Source organism: Gouania willdenowi, chromosome 21, assembly GCF_900634775.1.
Source record: "Gouania willdenowi chromosome 21, fGouWil2.1, whole genome shotgun sequence".
Classification (NCBI taxonomy): domain Eukaryota; kingdom Metazoa; phylum Chordata; class Actinopteri; order Blenniiformes; family Gobiesocidae; genus Gouania; species Gouania willdenowi.
In genome coordinates this window covers 30,279,139-30,299,904 of record NC_041064.1, presented here as the reverse complement: position 1 = coordinate 30,299,904, position 20,766 = coordinate 30,279,139, and the positions used below count along the sequence as shown (strand labels likewise).

Sequence of the window (20,766 nt, the reverse complement as noted above, 5' to 3'; positions counted from 1 at the left end):
AGTGTCAACAAACCAATGTAAACGAATAAGTATCTCAAATAGTGCTTTCTGTAAACAAAAAATAGGGTATTTCGTACCAGTGACACCATTATAATGCAATATTCCAGTAAACAATATATTGGTTCCTTCAACAAACAGTGTCAAAATTTCTATGAAAACATACCTGCACATTTTAGTGAAAAAACAGAAAAGGTTTAAAAAATAAAAATAAAAAATCGATACTTAGCGCGAGCATATCGATAATCGATCGTGCAAAAAAACATCGTGATATATCGCCGTATTGAGATATCATCACACTCCTAGTTCTTACTGTGCAAGATATGTTTACTCTTCCTGAGCATGTATAGGTTATCTGTGATGAACCAAACCAGTTGTGTTCAGCTTTGGCGTTGGAGGATGTTTTTCATGCCTTACTGCCTGCCTGTAATCAGTAGTTACCAGTAGCTGTCCCACCCAGACTCAATAATCCACCTTTTTAAATTGGTATTTTAAAAAAAGTTTCATTGATATTTTTTACGTCAAGGAGCAAAAGTGGCTCTGACAGCATGATAGAAAGTGCTGAGATAAACATCTGGTTTTGCTGTAAATTGCAAAAAAGTTCAAATTCATGGTGGTACAATAGAGTATTGTGTTGTTCACTTCTGATTTTGATGCAGTTTTCTCCATTTTTCTCCATCATCACTAAAATCACAGTCATAAACCAATGTCAGTCAGACCAATTGTTCAGATGTGGGACATAACTCAAGTTTCTTAAAACTCTGCAATGGCTGAATGAAGTCAAGAGTACAGCGTTCAGACAGCTCACAGTCCACACACCCAAAACAAAAGAGCTGGGCCCTAAGAACAGTGTATTATGGATACCAGATGTAGCCATAGCACACTGGTGTGCAGCACAGTGCTGTCAAACGCTGTGCTGTTGCTTCAGTGACAGCTAATGGTTTCCAGCTGGGATTAGTAGTAATCTCAGGGACAGCCTTTTTTTCCCCCACTTTCCCATAATTTAAAATCCAGTTATCATGTGAGCGAAGCAGAGGTAACTGTTAACAACATAAATTAAAAACATGTGGTAGGTGTTCTTGTGACTTTTTTTTCCCTTATTCTTAAAGAGACACAGACCATATTTTCCATGTGTGCACACCTGCAACTGAGAGTTCATTTAAGGTAAGGAGAAAACAGCTGGCAAGGAAATGTAGACTGCAAATTTGATCTGTGGCCATATCTGAAATTTCATACATCTTTTTGGAATGCGATGATTTCAGTAATAAAGTATGCACAATGTAAACATAATTTACAGAGGTAAAGATAATGAGTCATTTGTAATAAACTGCACAATCGTAAGGACCACCCTGGACCGATGAATGGACAGATTGCGTAAACAGATATATCATATGGTTAGAGCTGCTGGGGCGATCCCTAACATTTCTTTAAAAACTGTAACTGTATTTCATCCAAAAGTTGTTCTCATCCACTACTGATGCCAAAAACAGTGCCAAAGTGACATTTCTGGTGTTTACAAAATTAAAAGTGGTGCCAAAACCATAGCGGCTGTTGAAATTGTGACCTTCCACGGTAACACCCAAATACAGATGAAATTTAATGTCTCACAGAGTGATGTCATATCACAGAGAACATCATAAACAAATCAGACCAAAAATGGCGATGAGTAAATCACTGTCTTCATTGTCTGGCAAAGAAACAGGAAATGATGGTAAGAATGAAGTAAAAACACTTTAACGCTTGGGCGTCGTTTTAGCATTTTTCTATGGGATTCCCAATCCCACAATGAAATGCACAAACTTTTCTGCAGTCACATGACATGTAATCAACAAACCCCTTCCTTGTGATGGAGTCAAAAACAATCTTGCGAGCGGCAATTTCAACCTACGACACTTGTTTGTGAGTAAATTCTCCTGTTTCTCAATAGAAATACCTTAGATTTATTGATGTATTAGGCCTATACTATGACTTTATCTGTGTTCTGATATATGGTTGTAGAGCTTATGTGGAGTAGAGCTTTAATAAGCTGATGTCTCTTTAAAGGTGGGCAGACACTGTGCGATTTTTTCAATTGTTGTTCTCAGCTTCAGCTCAAATTGTGCGACTCAACTGAAAAGTCCAAATGTGCGCAGCTCACGATTTGTGTTCTCACACTGTACGATGCGACCTGACTGCTCACACTGTACGTCCATACATGACATGTCGGGGTCTTGTTTCCAGAAATGCAACATACAAATTAGAAGAAGCATCGCCATTAAAACAGAAGAAGAAGAAGAACTCGGAAGTGGTTGGACGCTCGCGAATCTCAGCAAAAAGAGCTTAAAAAAAGAAAAAGCGGGCAATGTGTTGGACCAGGAAATGGCTGGACAGACATGGAAAGTACAGTCCGTCAATTCTACAGCTGTCCTACGATGCTTGCGCATGCGCAGTGTGAGAGTTTGAGGTAAGCCTGTCCGTGGCACTGCTTCAACAGTGTGATAACCTCACGAGGGGAGTCCAGGATTTTCTTCCGACCATACGATTGCTGATCGGGAGTTAGTCGTGAGATGTCAATCTCTTTTCATGACCCCATGTATACTAAACCATGTATGCTACACTATGTATGCTACACCATGTATGCTACACTATGTATGCTACACCATGTATACTACATCATGTATGCTACACCATGAATACTACACCATGTATACTACACCATGTATACTACACCATGTATGCTACACTATGTATGCTACACCATGTATACTACACCATGTATGCTACACCATGTAAACTACACCATGTATGCTACACTATGTATGCTACACCATGTATACTATACCATGTATACTACACCATGTATGCTACACTATGTATGCTACACCATGTATACTACACCATGTATGCTACACCATGTATACTACACCATGTATGCTACACTATGTATGCTACACCACGTATGCTACACCATGTATAATACACCATGTATGCTACACCATGTATACTACACCATGTATGCTACACCATGTATGCTACACCATGTATACTACACCATGTATGCTACAGTATGTATGCTACACCATGTATACTACACCATGTATGCTACACCATGTATGCTACACCATGTATGCTACACCATGTATACTACACCATGTATGCTACACCATGTATGCTACACCATGTATACTACACCATGTATGCTACACTATGTATGCTACACCATGTATACTACACCATGTATGCTACACCATGTATACTACACCATGTATACTACACAATACACGACACACAATTTAGCCGAGAATCGGCCTGATCCCAAAAATAGGCGCACGAGTGAAAAATCAGCTCAAAATGGGCCAAAAACTGCATAGTGTATACCTGTCCTAAGCCCAAACCCGTTTCAACCCGACACATTCGTACGTGCACATGTTGATCCGATGCGAGTTGCTTTAATATCAGCTTTATTTACTAGTCGACTAGGATGCTACACCATGTATGCTACACCATGTATACTACTACACCATGTATGCTGCACCATGTATGCTATACCATGTGTACTACACCATGTATGCTACACCATGTATACTACACCACGTATGCTACACCATGTATGCTACACCACGTATGCTACACCATGTATACTACACCATGTGTACTACACCATGTATACTACACCATGTATGCTACACCATGAATGCTACACCATGTATGCTACACCACGTATGCTACACCATGTATACTACAACACGTATGCTACACCATGTATAATACACCATGTATGCTACACTATGTATGCTACACCATGTATACTACACAATGTATACTACACCATGTATACTACACCACATATGCTACACCATGTATAATACACCATGTATGCTACACCATGTATACTACACAATACAAGACACATAATTTAGCCGAGAATCGGCCTGATCCCAAAAATAGGCGCACGAGTGAAAAATCAGCTCAAAATGGGCCAAAAACTGCATAGTGTATACCCGCCCTAAGCCCAAACCCGTTTCAACCCGACACATTCGTACGTGCACATGTTGATTCGATGCGAGTTGCTTTAATATCAGCTTTACATACATACAACTATCAACACGACAAGCAGCTTCATGTGCCGCTACAGTCAAATCATGTGTACCCCCTCTTCATAACATAAGTACCCTCTCCATTATTTCATGTGTTTTTTCATTTGTTGAACAGCAGACTCTCCTATACCCCTAACTGTGTCTTGTGGAATTTAAAGTGAAGTTCATTTATTTAAAAAAATAAAAAAATAAAATACAATGCAACTTTAATGTGATTACTTCAACTTTTGTTCAACAATTGTTGTCGACTTCCGAAGAGGCCACACCGAACACCCACCACTGACCATCGATGGTGCTGCTGTGGAGAGGGTGAGCAGCACCAAATTCCTGGGGGTGGACATCAGTGAGGACCTCTCCTGGACCACCAACACTGCATCACTGGAGAAGAAAGCCCAACGGCGCCTCTACTTCCTCCGCAAACTGAAACGAGTGAAAGCTCCCCCACCCATCATGTGCACATTCTACCAGGGCACCATCGAAAGCATCCTGTCTAGCTGTATCACTGTGTGGGGTGGGAGCTGCACTGAACACAGCAAGAAAGCACTACAATGCATAGTGAACACAGCAGGCAAGATCATTGGTGCCCCACTCCCCTCCTTGCAAGACATATACACCACCCGCCTCACCAGAAAAGCTACCTCGATTGTGAGAGACGCTAGCCATCCCGCACACAGTCTGTTCAGCGTCCTGCCTTCTGGGAGAAGGTATAGGAGCCTCCGTGCCCGCTCCACCAGACTCACCAACAGCTTCATCCACCAAGCTGTCAGGAAGTTGAACTCTCTCCCCTCTGTCACCTCAGTCATATCCACCAGCTGAATCCCTCCCCCCCCACCAAAATAGCAAAAAGACTGAAAATGCTGTTATTTATTACTGTTTTACTGACTGCTCTTTGCACTACTACTGTATATACAGAATTTTTCTTTACTATATAGGAACTCATGCTGCTACTCCCACCTACACACTGTATTTATATATTAGTATTAGTTTTAGTATTTAGTATTTAGTATTTATATATTAGTTTTAGTATTAGTAAATGTTTTATCTGTTGTAAAAATTGTATGTCTACCTTTAGTATAGGAATGTCTTTTCTGTTGTGCCTGAGCACTTTATCTGTTCACCGTGGGAAGTGAGAAACGTCTTCTCGATTCCCTTGTATGTTTGTGCATGCAAAGGAATTGACAATAAAGCTGACTTTGACTTTGACTTTGAAGTTAATATGGTTTCCATTGTAAAATGTAGCTAATTATTGTCTCCTATTGTCAGAAGTATGATAATATGACCTCTATCGCATAAATTAATCCAGTTTCAAATAAATTACAATAAAATATTGTATATTATTGAGCAATAGTACTGTTAGTTTATTGTAAATTTGGTAAAACTTCCCAATTATTTTTAAATTAATTAAATCATTACAAGTACCCCCGACAATGTGTTGGGAAATGTACCCCTGTTTGGGAACCACTGGTGTAGGTTTTACCTGGACTTTCCTGAGTTTTCCTTGACAACCTCACATCACAGAGGCTTCTTTAAAATATTCAATAGTATATCAAATATATATATAAATCTGGAGTTTTACTCTTAAAGTCGAAACTCTACCCTCTATGACCATGTCTGCATTTACTTAGGTTGCCGCACTGCTTCTTTTACACGCTCAATAACCCTCTCTGCATCGTAACCACTGAGTTTCAGTGCACACATTGAACTTTAGTAATGTTTCCAACTGGGACCAAGTTCCCTTTCTTACATTTGGTTTCTTTAATGGAAAAAGTACAGGCGAGAAAGAGCCCAGTGTATCCTGCCCTTTGTATTGTTCACCAAGTTTGGTCAAACGGATCTTGTGACATGACAAGGGACAGAGCCTCCTTTGTGCCTCTCCTGTCTCATTCTTGTAAAACTTTAACATTATACAGTTGTTTCTTCTCCCTGTGCTACAGTAAAGGTTATTTTCTACCCTTGAAAAGGAAAACGGCAACTCACAGCAAATAGACATAAGAAATGTGTAGATAAAGAGCTGATTTTCATGCTGCAAATGCACACCACACACATAAACAATGCAGATAAAAAAAATTAGACACTTTATATAAGGAGCAGACACTTTTTTCAAAAATGTCTCATCACACGGTAAAGAAGGACCAACCCGAGAGAGGGTGTGAGCGGCGGGGCTCTGAAAATGACTGAGAGGTCATGCTGGGGATGACACTTTGGACACGAGCCGAGTACTCTGGGTAAGAAGATGAATGATGAAAGACAGATTGATGATTAGAAAAATTAAAAAGAAACAAGTGAAGAGAAGATGGAGTATCTTAAATGAACGAGAAAGAAATCAAGAGGGAACCTGATCCATTCGGGTAGATAAAGTCTATATACTCCTCTAACATTAAAGCTAGATTTGACTTGACAGTCCATAATTAAACCAGGTTCTCATCTTTTTAGGGCTTACAGGGCAGATAAATTCCTACATTTTACCAACAACAAAAAGATCCAAAGCTAGTTGTTGACGAAACCTTGCCTTGCAGTTATTAGAGAGTTCTGCTATCAAACCACATTTTGTTGACTTGGTTCCATTTCTTACTGATCTGCAGGATGTGTGTTGTGCTTATCTACACACAGTCAACCTGCTGCTATGGACAGAAAGCTTCCTGTTTGAGTCCAAGTGATGGGAACTGATGTCATTGCTTTTAGGAAAGGAGATAAGAGCCTCGCAGTGTTTTCAGGGGAAAAGTGCATGGCTGATTGCATCAGTTTGGCAATATACACACTATTGTGGACCTAATACACAATGAGCCCATTAAAAAGGTGTTGTTTTGAAGTTGACTAAAACTAAAATGCTATAGTCAGGGGTTGGGTCACTGAGTGTTTTTGGTTCAATAGACAAGCAGGAAAAAGAACAAAGTTGTATTTCAGTATATAATGATTTGTATTATAGATAAAAACATTTGGACAAAGAGATAAGTCTTTAAATCCATAATTTGTCTGCACCTTGTGTAAATCTGCTTGTTCTCACTTGATTTGTGATTTTTTTTTTTTTAAGTCACTCCAGTTTACTCCCACAGCCCTGCAATGGCTAGCTTCATATTAGCTTTTAACATACAGGATGAATGACTGTTTTAGGAATCTGGTATTGGCTATAGTGACCCTGTATAAAGTATTTCATGGATGGTTAAAATGTGGGACGAAACACCTAGTAATGGTCTTAATATGCGTCAGATGAGTTAAATTAATGTAGAAAAGCTTCTCTACTCAGTTATTATGAATAGCTATCATTAAAAATTATGATAATGATGATGATAATTTGGAAAGAATATATCAATTAATTTTACAATTATCTTACCGGTGTAAAAACTAAGTCAGACCTTACCTGCTACTCTTTGAGCAACCAGGCCTTCCACATTGAAGACTTCATCAGACTCATTGTCTGCAGGCTGGGATGGTGCTAGGGCAGCACTGGGTCTACCTTGGACATCTCCAGACTGGGGCACTGCTGATGGGGGGTAGATGTTGATGGACTTCGTCTGAAGATGACTATTTACAATTGGAATGGCATGTGGAAAACCTCTTCCAGCAGCTGTGTCAGATGTAAAACTGAGCCCTCCATGAATGGGTGTAGGGTCTGGTGTTGTTGGCTTTCCAGGTGATCTCAGAGGTGGTGATGCATTGTTGGCAGGTTTAGACAGAGAGCCAGAAAAGTGTGTGTGGATAAGAGGATCTGCTAGGTAGGACGGCCTGGCTTGTGTCTGAGAGAAGGACGGTTGGGTGGTTACTACATCATCATTCGACAGTGGAACACTTTGGGATTTTGTGACCTGTGGACGACCCGGTTCTAGGTCCATCATGAGGATATTCAGGGTTTCAATTGATTGTTCAATCTCTTGCTGAGAGGCACTATTGCGATGTGGAAACTGTGGCAGGCTGTGGTGGCTGGGCATCACTACAGTAGATGGCGGCGGGCTAAAAGTGAGGCCCTCGGTTACTGGCTCCTCAGGAACACCAAACCGCTGCCAAACATTAAGACCACGCTGGACAGCCTCCCTACTACTTGTAGTGCGGGCGGGAGCCTCTGGCATTGACCTTGCCTCTGCCCCAAATGACTGAGAGCGGTACAGGGTGCCATTTTGAGTCACAATGTAGTTACCCGAGGAAGGGATTACATCACTTCTGTTTAAAGTGACAGAAGTGGTAATGGGGCTCTGTGTTTGTATTGTTTCCATAGGCTTTTCTGGAACACTGCGCTCTAGGTAAGGCCTGTGGTCTTGACCATTGATCAATGACTCCGATTGATAGTAAAGATCAGCTGGTGTGGCCCGACCATCTGTGGAGGAAAATGTTCCAAGGCTGTCCACACTGTTGCCTTCTTGGCTGGCTGGAAGCTCATCATCTAAAATGTCAGTTTCCCTGTCAATGCTAGTGTGTCCATTCACATGGACCTGAGCAGGCACCAGGTGAAGCATCCCTGATGCAGACGTTGGGGTTGACAGGAAGGTCTGTCGGTGCATTGGTCCCTCTAGGCCACTCAGTAGCTGCTCTAGTTCTTTTTTCTCTTGGGGACTGATGGGTTGTGGGGTGTGGTGATGAACTGAGGATACTTCCTCTCCCACAGAAATGTGTGTCTGGCTTACCGAGGAAGCCTGGAGAGCTGCTGTGGCTTCATCAGTTCGATCGGTTTTGATGGAGGCAGTGGAGTTTCCAGAGTCACTGCTCACTGACAAGGCATGGTCAACGGCTGGTAAGGCCTGGTCTGCAGCAGGTGGAAGGCCATTAGAGATAACAGTTCCTTCAGCAGATTCCTTTTTGCGAACTTTGGCGTAGAGGCTCCCGTCCAGTGGTCCTTGGGTGTGTATGACATCTAAAAACAAAACAAAAACAAATGTGTTTAGAAATTGCGAAAGAGTGCAGTCCTATACTCCCAAATTAATAAAGACAATTGTTGCTTTTATTGACATTGTTGATAGTTACAGGTTAGCGGTGAGAAATTGGACATGTTTCACTACATTCTACCAAACTTGACCAATGTCCTTACTTTGCATTTTTTCTGTAAAGTGGAAAAAACACACAACTTTCTATGAGGCCAAAATAGAATAACAACACCCAACACATCCCCATACACATAAGAGAGGGCAGTTCCACAGACTAATAATTGTTTTTTAAAGACTTGTTTACTTGTGATGCAGGCAGGAAATGTTTTGCTATGTATATATCAATTACACAAAGAAGCAATTTGCTTAAAATCCTGTGTGAGGTTTTGCAAGCCAATAGTTTTGTCTCTGAATCAACATAAACAAACTTATCATGTAATTGCGTGTGCACTGCTAAAAGAATGGGTAAGACTAATATTGTCCATTTTGAACGGAACAAAATGAAAATAAACTGATGTGAAAACAGTCTAATGTAATTTTGGATTCATGAGGATTTTCTTTTTTCTTTTTTTAATCAATGGACAGTAAGGATATCTCAATACCACAGGCTAAGCAGTTGCAGATAAATTGAACACTGGCATATGTCCACCTCTTCTACCAGCCTCAGGAAATGAGCGAGTTTTGTGGCACGCACTGCGGAAAATGCGATGAAGTCACAGGAGCCTGCTCTGCTTGTATTCAACCTAAAATCAGTTCCACCTGAGCAACACAGGGATTGATTGATTCACTGCTAGCTCATACAAGCAGTAGGAGCGCAACGAGGTGGACAAAACCACTGCAAAGATGGTTGTACATTCATACATTGTTCAGCTCACAATTATAAATGATAACAAATCCCATATTTTTTGCTTTGTTTGCATTTTGGTCAAAAACAAAAAAAAGCGATTATTATATTATCATAGTGTGTGCAAAATATAAGGTATACACCAAATTTGTACAGCATTTTGAACTAAACTAACTAACTACAGCATCCTTCAAACTATCTTTGTAACACTTTAAAGATACATTACCAATACCTTGTGAGTCAAATTCTTGCTTCCATTAAAGGTCCCAACAAACCTTCTTATGACCCATGATGTGGCACGTCCTGATAACTAAATCAATGCTTCGAACAGGCAAATAAGCTGCACAAAGAACTCTGTGTAACTTATAGATCTCTCCATCTGAGCGTCTGTGAATACAGGGCTCTGTAACAGAGCTTAGTGGGCGGACACGAGTTGGTCACTGCAAAGTCTTCATGTCTCGCCTAAGGCAACGCGCCAGAGGAACAAGTAGTGGCAGTAGTGTCAGAATACTGGTGGATATCAATCAGAATATTACAGTTTGCACTGTATACTAATCATTTGAATGTTGATGGAAATATAGGAAGCTGAAAGTGAAGATTCTGTCATGTATGACAACAACACATTGCATCAATTGCTATCATTACCCATGGAAATGCGCAAAATCTAAATTGTGCAATATAAACTGGTAATAGAAACACCTGAATTTAGAAAAAAACTATCAAAAATAGCACTATCAATGAGGAGGTATTTCAGACGTTTCAATACTGAAATGTGTCGCAAATGCGCCACTTTTTCTGCAAATACACGTCACAAAATGTGACGTACCTGGTCACATGACCACTTCTCTTTGAGAAAACATGGTGCGGTATGTGTAAACAGAAGAGGAGACCGGGACATTTCTTAGCGTTATACTTTAAAATTATTACTGCCACATTAGACGTCAAACAACAAAGGAATACAGTTTTATAAGGAGGTTCTGAGCGTTCGTCTTCCTGCAGCAAAGTCTTGGGCTATGGGCTCCTGCCTATAACAACGTTCAATGGAAACAAGTTCAAAATGCGATTATACTTTGTTGACATTCAAAAATATCGCTATCATTTTGCAAAAATCTGTAATGGAAAGCCAGCTAATGATTGTTTAGAACAGTGGTTCTCAAACTTTTTCTGTTGCTACCCCTTTGAAGACAAAATTGGAACAAAATTTCAACAAAATAGATAAAATAATATACCTGTATTGAAAAAGGTAGTAATTGTGATTATTCTTTTTCAAAACTCATTAAAAAGACATAAAATGTGCCATCAACTGTTTTAGAAGAGCAATAATAAAGTTATTTGAGAGCAAGTTTAGGAACCACTGGTTTAGGATATTTGTGATGGAGACTTATTGAGAACATTTAATTCAGAAAATGAAGCAGTAATTGGCTTTAAAGAAGTCATCATTATACAATTAAAGTATCCAGTACACACACCTCTTGTACATCCGTCACACTGATAAACATAGACTAAAGTCGTGAAAGAAGACCCTTCTTTGCCTTCTCCGTGTCAGTACCTTTATGATCACTTGTCCTGTTACAAGAATTTGAGTTTAGAGTGAGGGTGATTGGCCAAAGTCCAGCTGTTTTCACATCCTCACTAAATAGGACTCCAACAAGATACCCCAAAAATTAAGCACAGTCCATCAAAGAGGAAGCTTCTCCTATCTGTTTTACCATTGGTTGCCTGTATGATCCCAAACTAAGGACCAGGACATTCCTGCAGAGGAGCCCCCAAGGTCTGACATTAAATGTAACAGCATTAGTGAAGGGGAGTGGATCAACCTCCACCTCCTCTTCATGAATCACTTGCTGGTCAGAAAGTTGCTGTTGTTGCAGGGGTGGGGTGGGGGAGTGATACATAGTGTAATGGAAAGAGCTGCTTGCTCCAAAAACAGTCATTCCAGCTTGCTCCAAGCAAGAAAGCAGAGGAAAGGCTCCACCCGACAGAACAGGCACCGGCAGAACACAAAATCTTTAATAACAGACCTATCCACCAAACTTCTAGACCTACTAGTCCTCACCAGATCATATCCATCCATCAGTTGATGAAAGCCATTATAATCATGCCACACAACAGCTATGAGGAAAGCTAAAGCTACTGCCAAACATATTAAGGTATATAAGAAAACACCCTCACAAAAAAAAATGATGATAATATCTAAAGATCACTGAAGAAAGAATGAATCATTTACAAAACAGGATACACATTGGAATAGCTGCCATGGACACACACCTACCTGCTGAAATGAAACTTACTGGGTCTCTGAGAGGAAGCCCTTTTTGTTGTGTTTTATTATCTTTTCTCATGAACAAACAAAACTTACAAGTAATCCACGGCTGAATACCAGTTAGTAATCAGTCTAATGTTTGCTACAACCAGTGCTTAAGATTGCAGTTTCACTTTTGTTCTATGAAGCCATTCATCTTTATTTTATTCACAAACACAATACCAATCACAATAACATATTATTTACCTAACAACACTAATTATATCACAATCATAATTGTATCACTAATTAATCACATGTACAACAAAGGAGGGATTTGATATGTAATAACAGAACTCTCTCCTGGTCGGTTCTGGTCAGACTGCCTTAAAGCTGATATCTGGAGTTTCTGAGAAATCTGTATTATGTATGATTCTTTTGAAATACGAGAAAAATACCTAACTAGTCTTTTATGTATATAATTTATATAAGTCCCTCCTTCGTCCTATAGATCTCTATACAAATGGAAACAATCGCCGAGTGCGCCCAGCCATTAGGCTTTGACTTCCTGTTTTTGAGACTGTCAATCAAAGTGAATGCGGAACTGCGCACGGAAACAAGGCCACGCGTCACAACAGCAAACAGGTAAATATGATTTCGGCTCTTACTTGACCCATAGACTTATATCAATGCGACCTGATGAGACTTTGTTTTGTTCTGCGAACAAATATCAGATATCAGCTTTAAGCAGGCCAGATACCATTGTACACTGATAGCACACACCAAGGTCTCTACCTGAGGAGGCTCTGCTCTGTTTTAACTACCACTATCAGCAACATACATAACACTGAGAGCCCTGAACAGCAGCAGATTCACCAAGACACACACACTGAAAGCTAGGTAACCTCAGAATCCCAGACCAGTCTGTTCTCCTAAAAACCCTTTGAGATAATAAACTCTGTGTCCGCATCTGACCAGCAACCCTAAAGCTTGAATCCGTCTCATTCAGCAAAATCACCACAACACAACATTATAGTTTTACTTTTGTTATAGCCATTTACAGCTTTGGAAATGTAATTTATTCATAAAAACATAAGATTCCTAATACCAATTTCAATAGAATGTATTTATTATATAACCAACACTAATTGTGGAAAGTGATAAAGCTGTGTGGCTGCTATCTTTGGTAGAACACTTTTTTACAGATGTACAACTGGACAGAGTATAAACATATTGTTGACTTTGGCTACTTGTCCCACGCTCTTACACTTCAGTGATGAAAAGGACATGATTGACTCCTAAATGCCTCTTGTTCAGTGATGCCACTCTCACATAAAAGGCTACTTCAGTCAGCTCTCTAACCAGCTCATGTCCTCACTTTAGAGACGACGTGACTGATAGACAGGATCCCCCGCTGTACTATGGGAAATCTAATCTGTCATTTTACACGAGTGAGATTTTGTTTTTAGCATTGGCTCACTATTTATGTTCAGGCATGCTTCACTGTGTCTCTTGCTGTTTTAATTCTGTCCAAACAAACTCATGTAATCTTCTACAAATAACCTCTCAGTGCAACTTCGTATGATAAGGATGTGATAATCTATCGCCTGTGAGTCTGCTTTGAGGTTTCACATACTCCGTCTGAAGTAAATGTTTGTGAGCAAAGTGCAAGACCAATTTGGTAGACTGAGTAAATATATTGCAACAGGAGAGAATAAAATAAACAATGGATAACTGGACAATGGCTGCAAAATGTTAACAACACAAATCTGTTCAACTATAAAAGTAAATGGTAAAACAAAAGTGAATGAAAGGGATAGAGCAGTAAGCAAATGCAGTCAAAACTTGTTTCAACGAATTTAAATTAAAACAATGTAAGAGATATTCTACCTATTTACAACTAGCATGTGTCACAGATAGTAGGTGCTGTTGGGTATTTTGAGGTCCTGTGACCCATATGGTGCAACTGTCCACCCTTTTCATCCCTGACCTTTGAGCTCTGACCCCCTCAATGGCAATAGATCCCCCTTAGAGCGGAAATAGCATGTTTCCCCTGAAGTCTGCGTGAATAAACACATGTGCCGCTCTTGAAAGTGTGTGCGGGTGCTGCATACTGAAGCTGATGGGGGGTCCATGCCTTTTGGCCACAAGTGTGGTACTAATAAAGAAGAATGACAAAACAACGAGTTGAACCTTTGATAATAGCTGGACAAAAATCAAGTGTGATGAGCATGATATCTAAGAGACCTGTGACAAAGAGTTTGAGTAGATATATAGAAATAAATGCTGCTGCTGCTGTATTTGGAAAGAGTTCATGGTTGGACTATTGATTTCACATCGATGTCACATTGTTATAGGGTGGGAAGAGCCAGGATTGTCCGGAGGAGGAGTTTCCGCCACGTGATGTCAGAAGGTGAGAAAAATCCAACTCGCCCGTTTGGAGCTGACTTTTTACAAAATGTGGAATAACAAGGGAGTGAGGAAACAGAACGTTTTCAACTTTGGCCCTCTGAATGAGGCTAAATGAATGTATATCACTGTAGCAAAACCATTATAAAGTGCATTTTTCATAATACTGTCCTTTTAAGCTTTGAAAAGGTAAACTAAACATCTGAGGCCATTCTCTTCACCTTAATGGATTTCCTGTTGTTAGAAAATGTGTTTATTTAGCCAGCACTGTAAACTTAGCTACCATTAGTCTAATGCCGACATGCGTATCCTTGAAATGCTTACTCAAATGTAAGTACAGGATTTTAACGTCAAGCTTGAAAAGACTTGCCCATCAGCTCATTAAATATACATTTGATTGATGATTGTGAATCAATGTCTTTGTGCCGACTTTGGGATCCAGAATAAGGACGAGGTAATGGATTAGGCTTTAAAAAAGGTAAGATGAGATATTGAACGTTTTCACTGCTGCTATGCCAATTCTGCCATCAGTAGTTTTATGCAGGGTAATAATAATGCTGACTATTACAGCAATGAATCCAGAGAAAAACTATGCCAGGAATTACAGCTTTAGGGTATAATATTGGAATTGCAGTTTCTTGCAATATTGCTTTGCAGCCCAATGCCTAAATTGAGCTGTGAGTTCAACTCAGGCATTTAAACTGTGTGAAAACAGACATAAATATTACTGATGATTTTCTGTGATGCATACCGCTGATGTGTGCCACAAATAATGACTTCAACATTAGTACTACATATTGGTATTTATGCAATATTTTAACAAGATTTGAAACTAGGAAACACAGATAGGCCACCACAGAAAACTATAGATACCTTACCTACAAATTACATGTACTGACAGCTGAGCGATTATTGCACGCAGCTAGGGTGAATTTTTTTTTTTTATTTCATTCATCCCCATGCAGAGAAAACAAGATGAAAAAACAGTTCATGATGCCACAGATTGTTTCCAAAAAACACTACTACATATTTGAGGTTTATTATTAGAATATGGATATTTCACCTTATGAAAGTAATGCAAAAATAAGCCAAATAATATGGTAATAAATAATATTTAATGCTAATAATAAAAATACAATTTGCATGTCTTTTTCTCTGGGTAAATGTGTGGGAAACAAATTTTTAAATGAGTCAAATGGCATTTTTTGTGCCTATCAAATTACAATGACATTTCTTGGCTTTCTAATAAACATGTTTCCAATTGGAGAAATAATTAAAGCTTAAACCCATTTTGATCTGCAGCCTGCAGCTCCCACAGAGACAGTAACCAACTCTTTAATTATCAGTTTGCTAGATCTGATCAGATTTTTCCAGCCCGATGTTTTGTGAGAAAATAATTGTGTTTAGTGACAAACAACAGAAGAAATGAAGTAATGCAAGGCAGTAGATGGATGGAGGAGTGGCCTGAATTCCCAATGGAAGTGAAATAAAAGTGTTTTCCTTGTAAAGGTCATCTCATGAGTCCAGACCTGTGAAAATGATTTGAAATTATAGTCCAAGAGTTCATTTGTTTAAGCAACTGTAGAAAACTTTAACTTAAGTGTAAAAGCATACTGCAAGACATGCCTACCTCAATGACTCAAGATAGTCTATGCTTCTTTTCTCTGGGCAAAGTGATGATGATTAAATCTATCTTGGTACTTAAAAGATCACATTTGCTGGATCATCTGTTCAAAGATTACTGGGAGGAAAGGAAGAGTGGGAGTATCTGGCAAACAGCTGGAAACAAGTTGTCTCCAGGAGGAGTTAACAGACTGCTTATTCATTCCCGAGCATAATGGATGGCAGATAACCAGTATTCGCTCATTTCAGGAGTCCAGCTAACTACGCGGGTCTTTATTGCACTGGTGCTACAGTATAAGAAGTATGCTAATAATAGGGGGTATTATATATAAGCTAAAAGCCCAGTGGAAATTATGAAATGGTAAAAGCCACATATTGATGTAGTAACCAGGCTACTGCATCTTAGAGGAATCTTGCTCTGTATTTGTTAGCAGGCAGGGAGTCCTGCAACCATGGACCAGATGAGGACACCAGCTAACACAAGATGCTTGTTCTTTTTTTGCATTCGATACAGCTTTTGTTCAAAGGCCATTATTTTTGCACTCTGAGCTGAAGTTTCAAGTCAAGGCAGCCTAATCCGCTCAAAGCTTTGGGCTAGACTGAAAAACAGAAAACATGGGAACCTGTTGCCAACATAAAAAGCCAGACGGTTCACCTCTGCGTCCTCTAAGAAATCGTAGAAGTTTGATACAATCCCACTCTTAAGGTTGGCCTTTGGTGAAAGTATGTCGGATGATTAGAGTTCAGGACAACAACAAAGCTGTGGACAGCAGCACTAATAGCCAAGAACGCTCATACAGACAGTGATAACAGAGATTATCGATGAGTCGATTATTGGCCTCAGAAATACTTGAGAAACTGATCCAGTTTATCTTTCACTGAGACAAGAGCAGATAAGTGTGAAACTATCACAATGATTACTATGGCACAATTGGATTGTATCCTTTTGTCTTACTTTGATGGAGTAATTGCTTTAAACTCTTAATTAACCAACATTTAATCTACTGGTTTCTAACACGCTGGGCTCTTGGCTTTCTCTTTCTCAATAATTTTAACAAACAAGTATTTAGGATGAATCTGAACTGAACTAACTGATATTAAAGCCAAATAATTGTGGCTTTCCCATAGTTCAAGTAGGAGAATAGGTGTAACTCCAATCACCGCAAATGGCTGCTCCGGTGTGTTGATGTGTCTTCTTTCACTGCAACTACCAAGTCAAATTCCTCGTATTGTTCTAAACTGTACCTGGTCAATAAAGCTCTTCTGATTCTGATTCTGATCAATCATGATATCATTGGTCGAGTCCTTATGGTAAAAGTTTATTTATTGTTAAAGATCATGCTCTTGGTAGGGTCAGTAGGTACATGATCTATTCACGACGTAGATATACAGAAAATGACCCGTTAGAATCAAAATTTGGCTGTTATGTAATGGCTGTGTTTATGTTTGAGTTGATGACTCAGTGGTTTAATCATTTTTCTTAAATAGTCGGCCAGTCTGGGTAACCATACACATGGGGCTATAATCACTCTCACCTAGCCAGCAACCTTTTAATCTCAGCCAGCAGTGTGATGCCAGACACAATCTAAGCAGTGATATCATTATCTGCATCAACTGCTATCTTCAACAACATTATGTAACTCCCCCATACCAAGCTGCCCGTTTTGGCTCAAAATTACAGCCTTAAATTGGACTCGGATATTTTAGACTCTCGCTTTTCCTCCATGAAGTTTGCATACTGGGCATGGACAGCTCATTAGTACTGCTGGATAAGTCAAGCATGATGAAAAACAAGGACTGCTACAGAAACAAGACCAGGAAGGAAGCATTTAGACCCTGAATGAACAATGTCAGGTTCTTTATAGAACAAGTAAAAAGATCACATTGACTCTTTCATCCAACCGTCCATCCATCCATTCTCATCATAGTCTTAGAGCACTGCTCACATCATACCGGATCAAAGAGAATGGCAAGCAACACCTGAGTCAGAATGCCAGACCCTTACAGTACAGACAATCATATGCAAGAACAGAGCTGAGCAAAAAAAAAATGATTTCATTGTTTTTGAATTGATTTAATTAAAATTTTCCAAAATTGATTCTTAGGTGCTGAAATCAATTTTTTGTTTTAATCTAACCCCAGTAGTCTCACACAGTCTGGCATTAGCAAAGTCGTCTAATACACCTGCTCAACGTCAGGGTACATTCAATTCAGTGCAAACATGGCAGACAAAGTTCTGCTGGGTAAGACGCCCCAACTTAAGTCATACGTTTGGAACCATCTTCATAATCTCCAAGTAAAATTTGAAAGATCAATCAATCAATATTGAATCGAAATCAAATTGTGATTAATCAATTCTAAACCTTATTAATCAAAATCAAATCCATCCAGGAAATTGGTCATGATACTCAGCTCTATGCAAGAATACAGTATATTTGTCCATATGGCCAACGAGAAACATGCTTTTGACTGTGGGAATAAACCCAATCACCCAGTGGAATCACAGATCTGCAACCAGGATTTCAGGTAGTTTCCTTCCAAGCTAGAAAGTATACCACTGCATTACATAAATACATCACTTATTTTGTTTTACCAATAACATGATTTGCCAAAAGCAGTGAAAATTAGATCTCACATTAAATGTATAAGTGCTTCAAAAGTAAGAAAGCACATATCCAGCTATAAAAGCACTGCCTATGCATTTTCAGTGCAAAGAAAACTACTCACATGTTATTATGGATGTCAGCTGATGAACTTTTTCTTCAGACGATGCTCAATAGCTTGTAATAAACTTCAGCTATCAGGGTTTTATTCTGACGTCTCAACAGCTGCTGCACTTAGACAAGAAAACACTGCCTCGATGGTGACAGAAGGAATGCAGGACAAACACTCACCATCTAACTAAGAAACTGTCTCAGCAGCATGCTCTCAGGCACACTGACATTCTCTGTCACTCCTCCTCCTCCAACAGCGCACAAAAGAGCTCCACAGTGACGCAAAGGAGTCTGCCTTTAACTCCTCAGAGGACACAGAGACCGCAGACAGAGGGGAAACGTGAAAATCACACAGAAAAAATTCTAGATTTTGCCCAAATTGTTTTCATTCTAAAAAAAATTATATTCTAGACCAGTGGTTCCCAATCTTTCTGTCCCCTGTACCCCTTTTGTATTTTTGTTAAATCATGTGTAACCCCCTCTTCATATCATCAGTAACCTCTCCATTATTTCAAATGCTTTTTCATTTGTGGAACAGTGGGCTCTCCTAAACCCATAAATGTGTCTCAATCACTGGTTCCCTCAGGCTCAATCTACAAATTCAAAACAATGAGTGGGATTTAAAGTGGAATTTATTTATTTTTTCAATACCAATGCAACTTTTATGTGATTACTTCAGTCGTAATTAAATACAGTCTCCTATGTAAAACGTAGTTAATTATTGTTTCTAATTGTCAGAAGTGTGATAAAATGGACTCTACAGCATAAAATATTCCAGTTTCAATAAATTACAATAAAATATAGTATTTTATTAAGCAATAGTGCTGTTTATTTGTGGTGATTTGTCAAAAAAAAAAAATGCCTAAAAAAGAACTATGGACATTTCCCGATTATTTGTAAATGAATTGTTAAATCTTTCCAAGGACCCCCTGCAATGTGCTCCTGTACCCCTACGGGTACGCGTACCCTTGTTTTGGAACCAGTTTTCTAAACTAAATATCTCATTCCTTGAGTTTTTTTCAGATTTAGTACAAAGTAAAAGTAGTTATATATTTAGTAAATATATAAATATATATATATATATACTTATATATTGACTATATACTATATTTACTATATATATATATTTAGTAAATATATATAGTAAAAGTAGTTATATATTTAGTAAATATATAAGTATATATATATATACTTATATATTGACTATATACTATATTTACTATATATATATATTTAGTAAATATATATAGTAAAAGTAGTTATATATTTAGTAAATATATAAGTATATATATATATATACTTATATATTGACTATATACTATATTTACTATATATATATATTTAGTATATATATATAGTAAAAGTAGTTATATATTTTTAAAAAAAATATTAAAAAAAACACACAACTAACAAACAGCAATTGGGACTATGTAATATAATGAAATGTTGGCTCTTGTGAAATCTCAAAGTTGAAGTGTTTTCATTTCCTTCAACGTTTGTCACGATTAGGCCGCTTCATCACCTCTCTCACGCTCTTCTTTCAGTTATCCCAGCAATGGGTCGACCAGGAGAGTTATTCACTGGGGCCGAGCAGTAAACAAAAACCCTGGGGTCTGTCCCACCACAAGCGGCGATCAATATCTGCTGTCACATTCATGATCCCTCCCACACACACCTCTCAGACACCCATTTACTGTTAACCACAGTAGTGCAAGCATCCTATTCTATTGTGGGAAAATGACTTTTGTTGGAAGACGATGAAATTTCACATCTTAAAAAGCATATCAAGACTGCATAATGGACCACAGTGTTAATGTCAAGAGTGGTCAGAGGTGGAGAAAAGGATAATCCCGTGGTCGCAAACCGTTTTAGTGCAGCACCAGGTTGTAGATCTGCCGGTTCCAAGTTCTTCTTGGTTTTTCTTTGTATATGCACAAGGATTTCTGTTCCCTAATATTCCATATATTCACTAATCTGAAAACTGCCAGGTCATTTTCATGAGCATACT

The 20,766-nt window shown here is 38.9% G+C and overlaps 1 protein-coding gene across 14 annotated transcripts in view; it reads right to left on the bottom strand.

Annotated features, from left to right (window-relative positions):
* The window catches only part of tns1b (tensin 1b), a 248,990-nt gene that overhangs the window by 22,221 nt on the left and 206,003 nt on the right, over positions 1 to 20,766 (bottom strand). For 12 of the 14 annotated variants that reach the window (XM_028436798.1, XM_028436793.1, XM_028436791.1 and 9 more), the window contains 2 exons: positions 7,432 to 8,916; positions 6,211 to 6,294 (listed from right to left, as the gene is read on the bottom strand). In XM_028436798.1, coding sequence (XP_028292599.1) covers positions 6,211 to 6,294; positions 7,432 to 8,916 — 1,569 coding nt within the window. The remainder of the gene's footprint in view (positions 1 to 6,210; positions 6,295 to 7,431; positions 8,917 to 20,766) is intronic. The other 2 variants (XM_028436799.1, XM_028436804.1) reach the window with 1 other exon arrangement.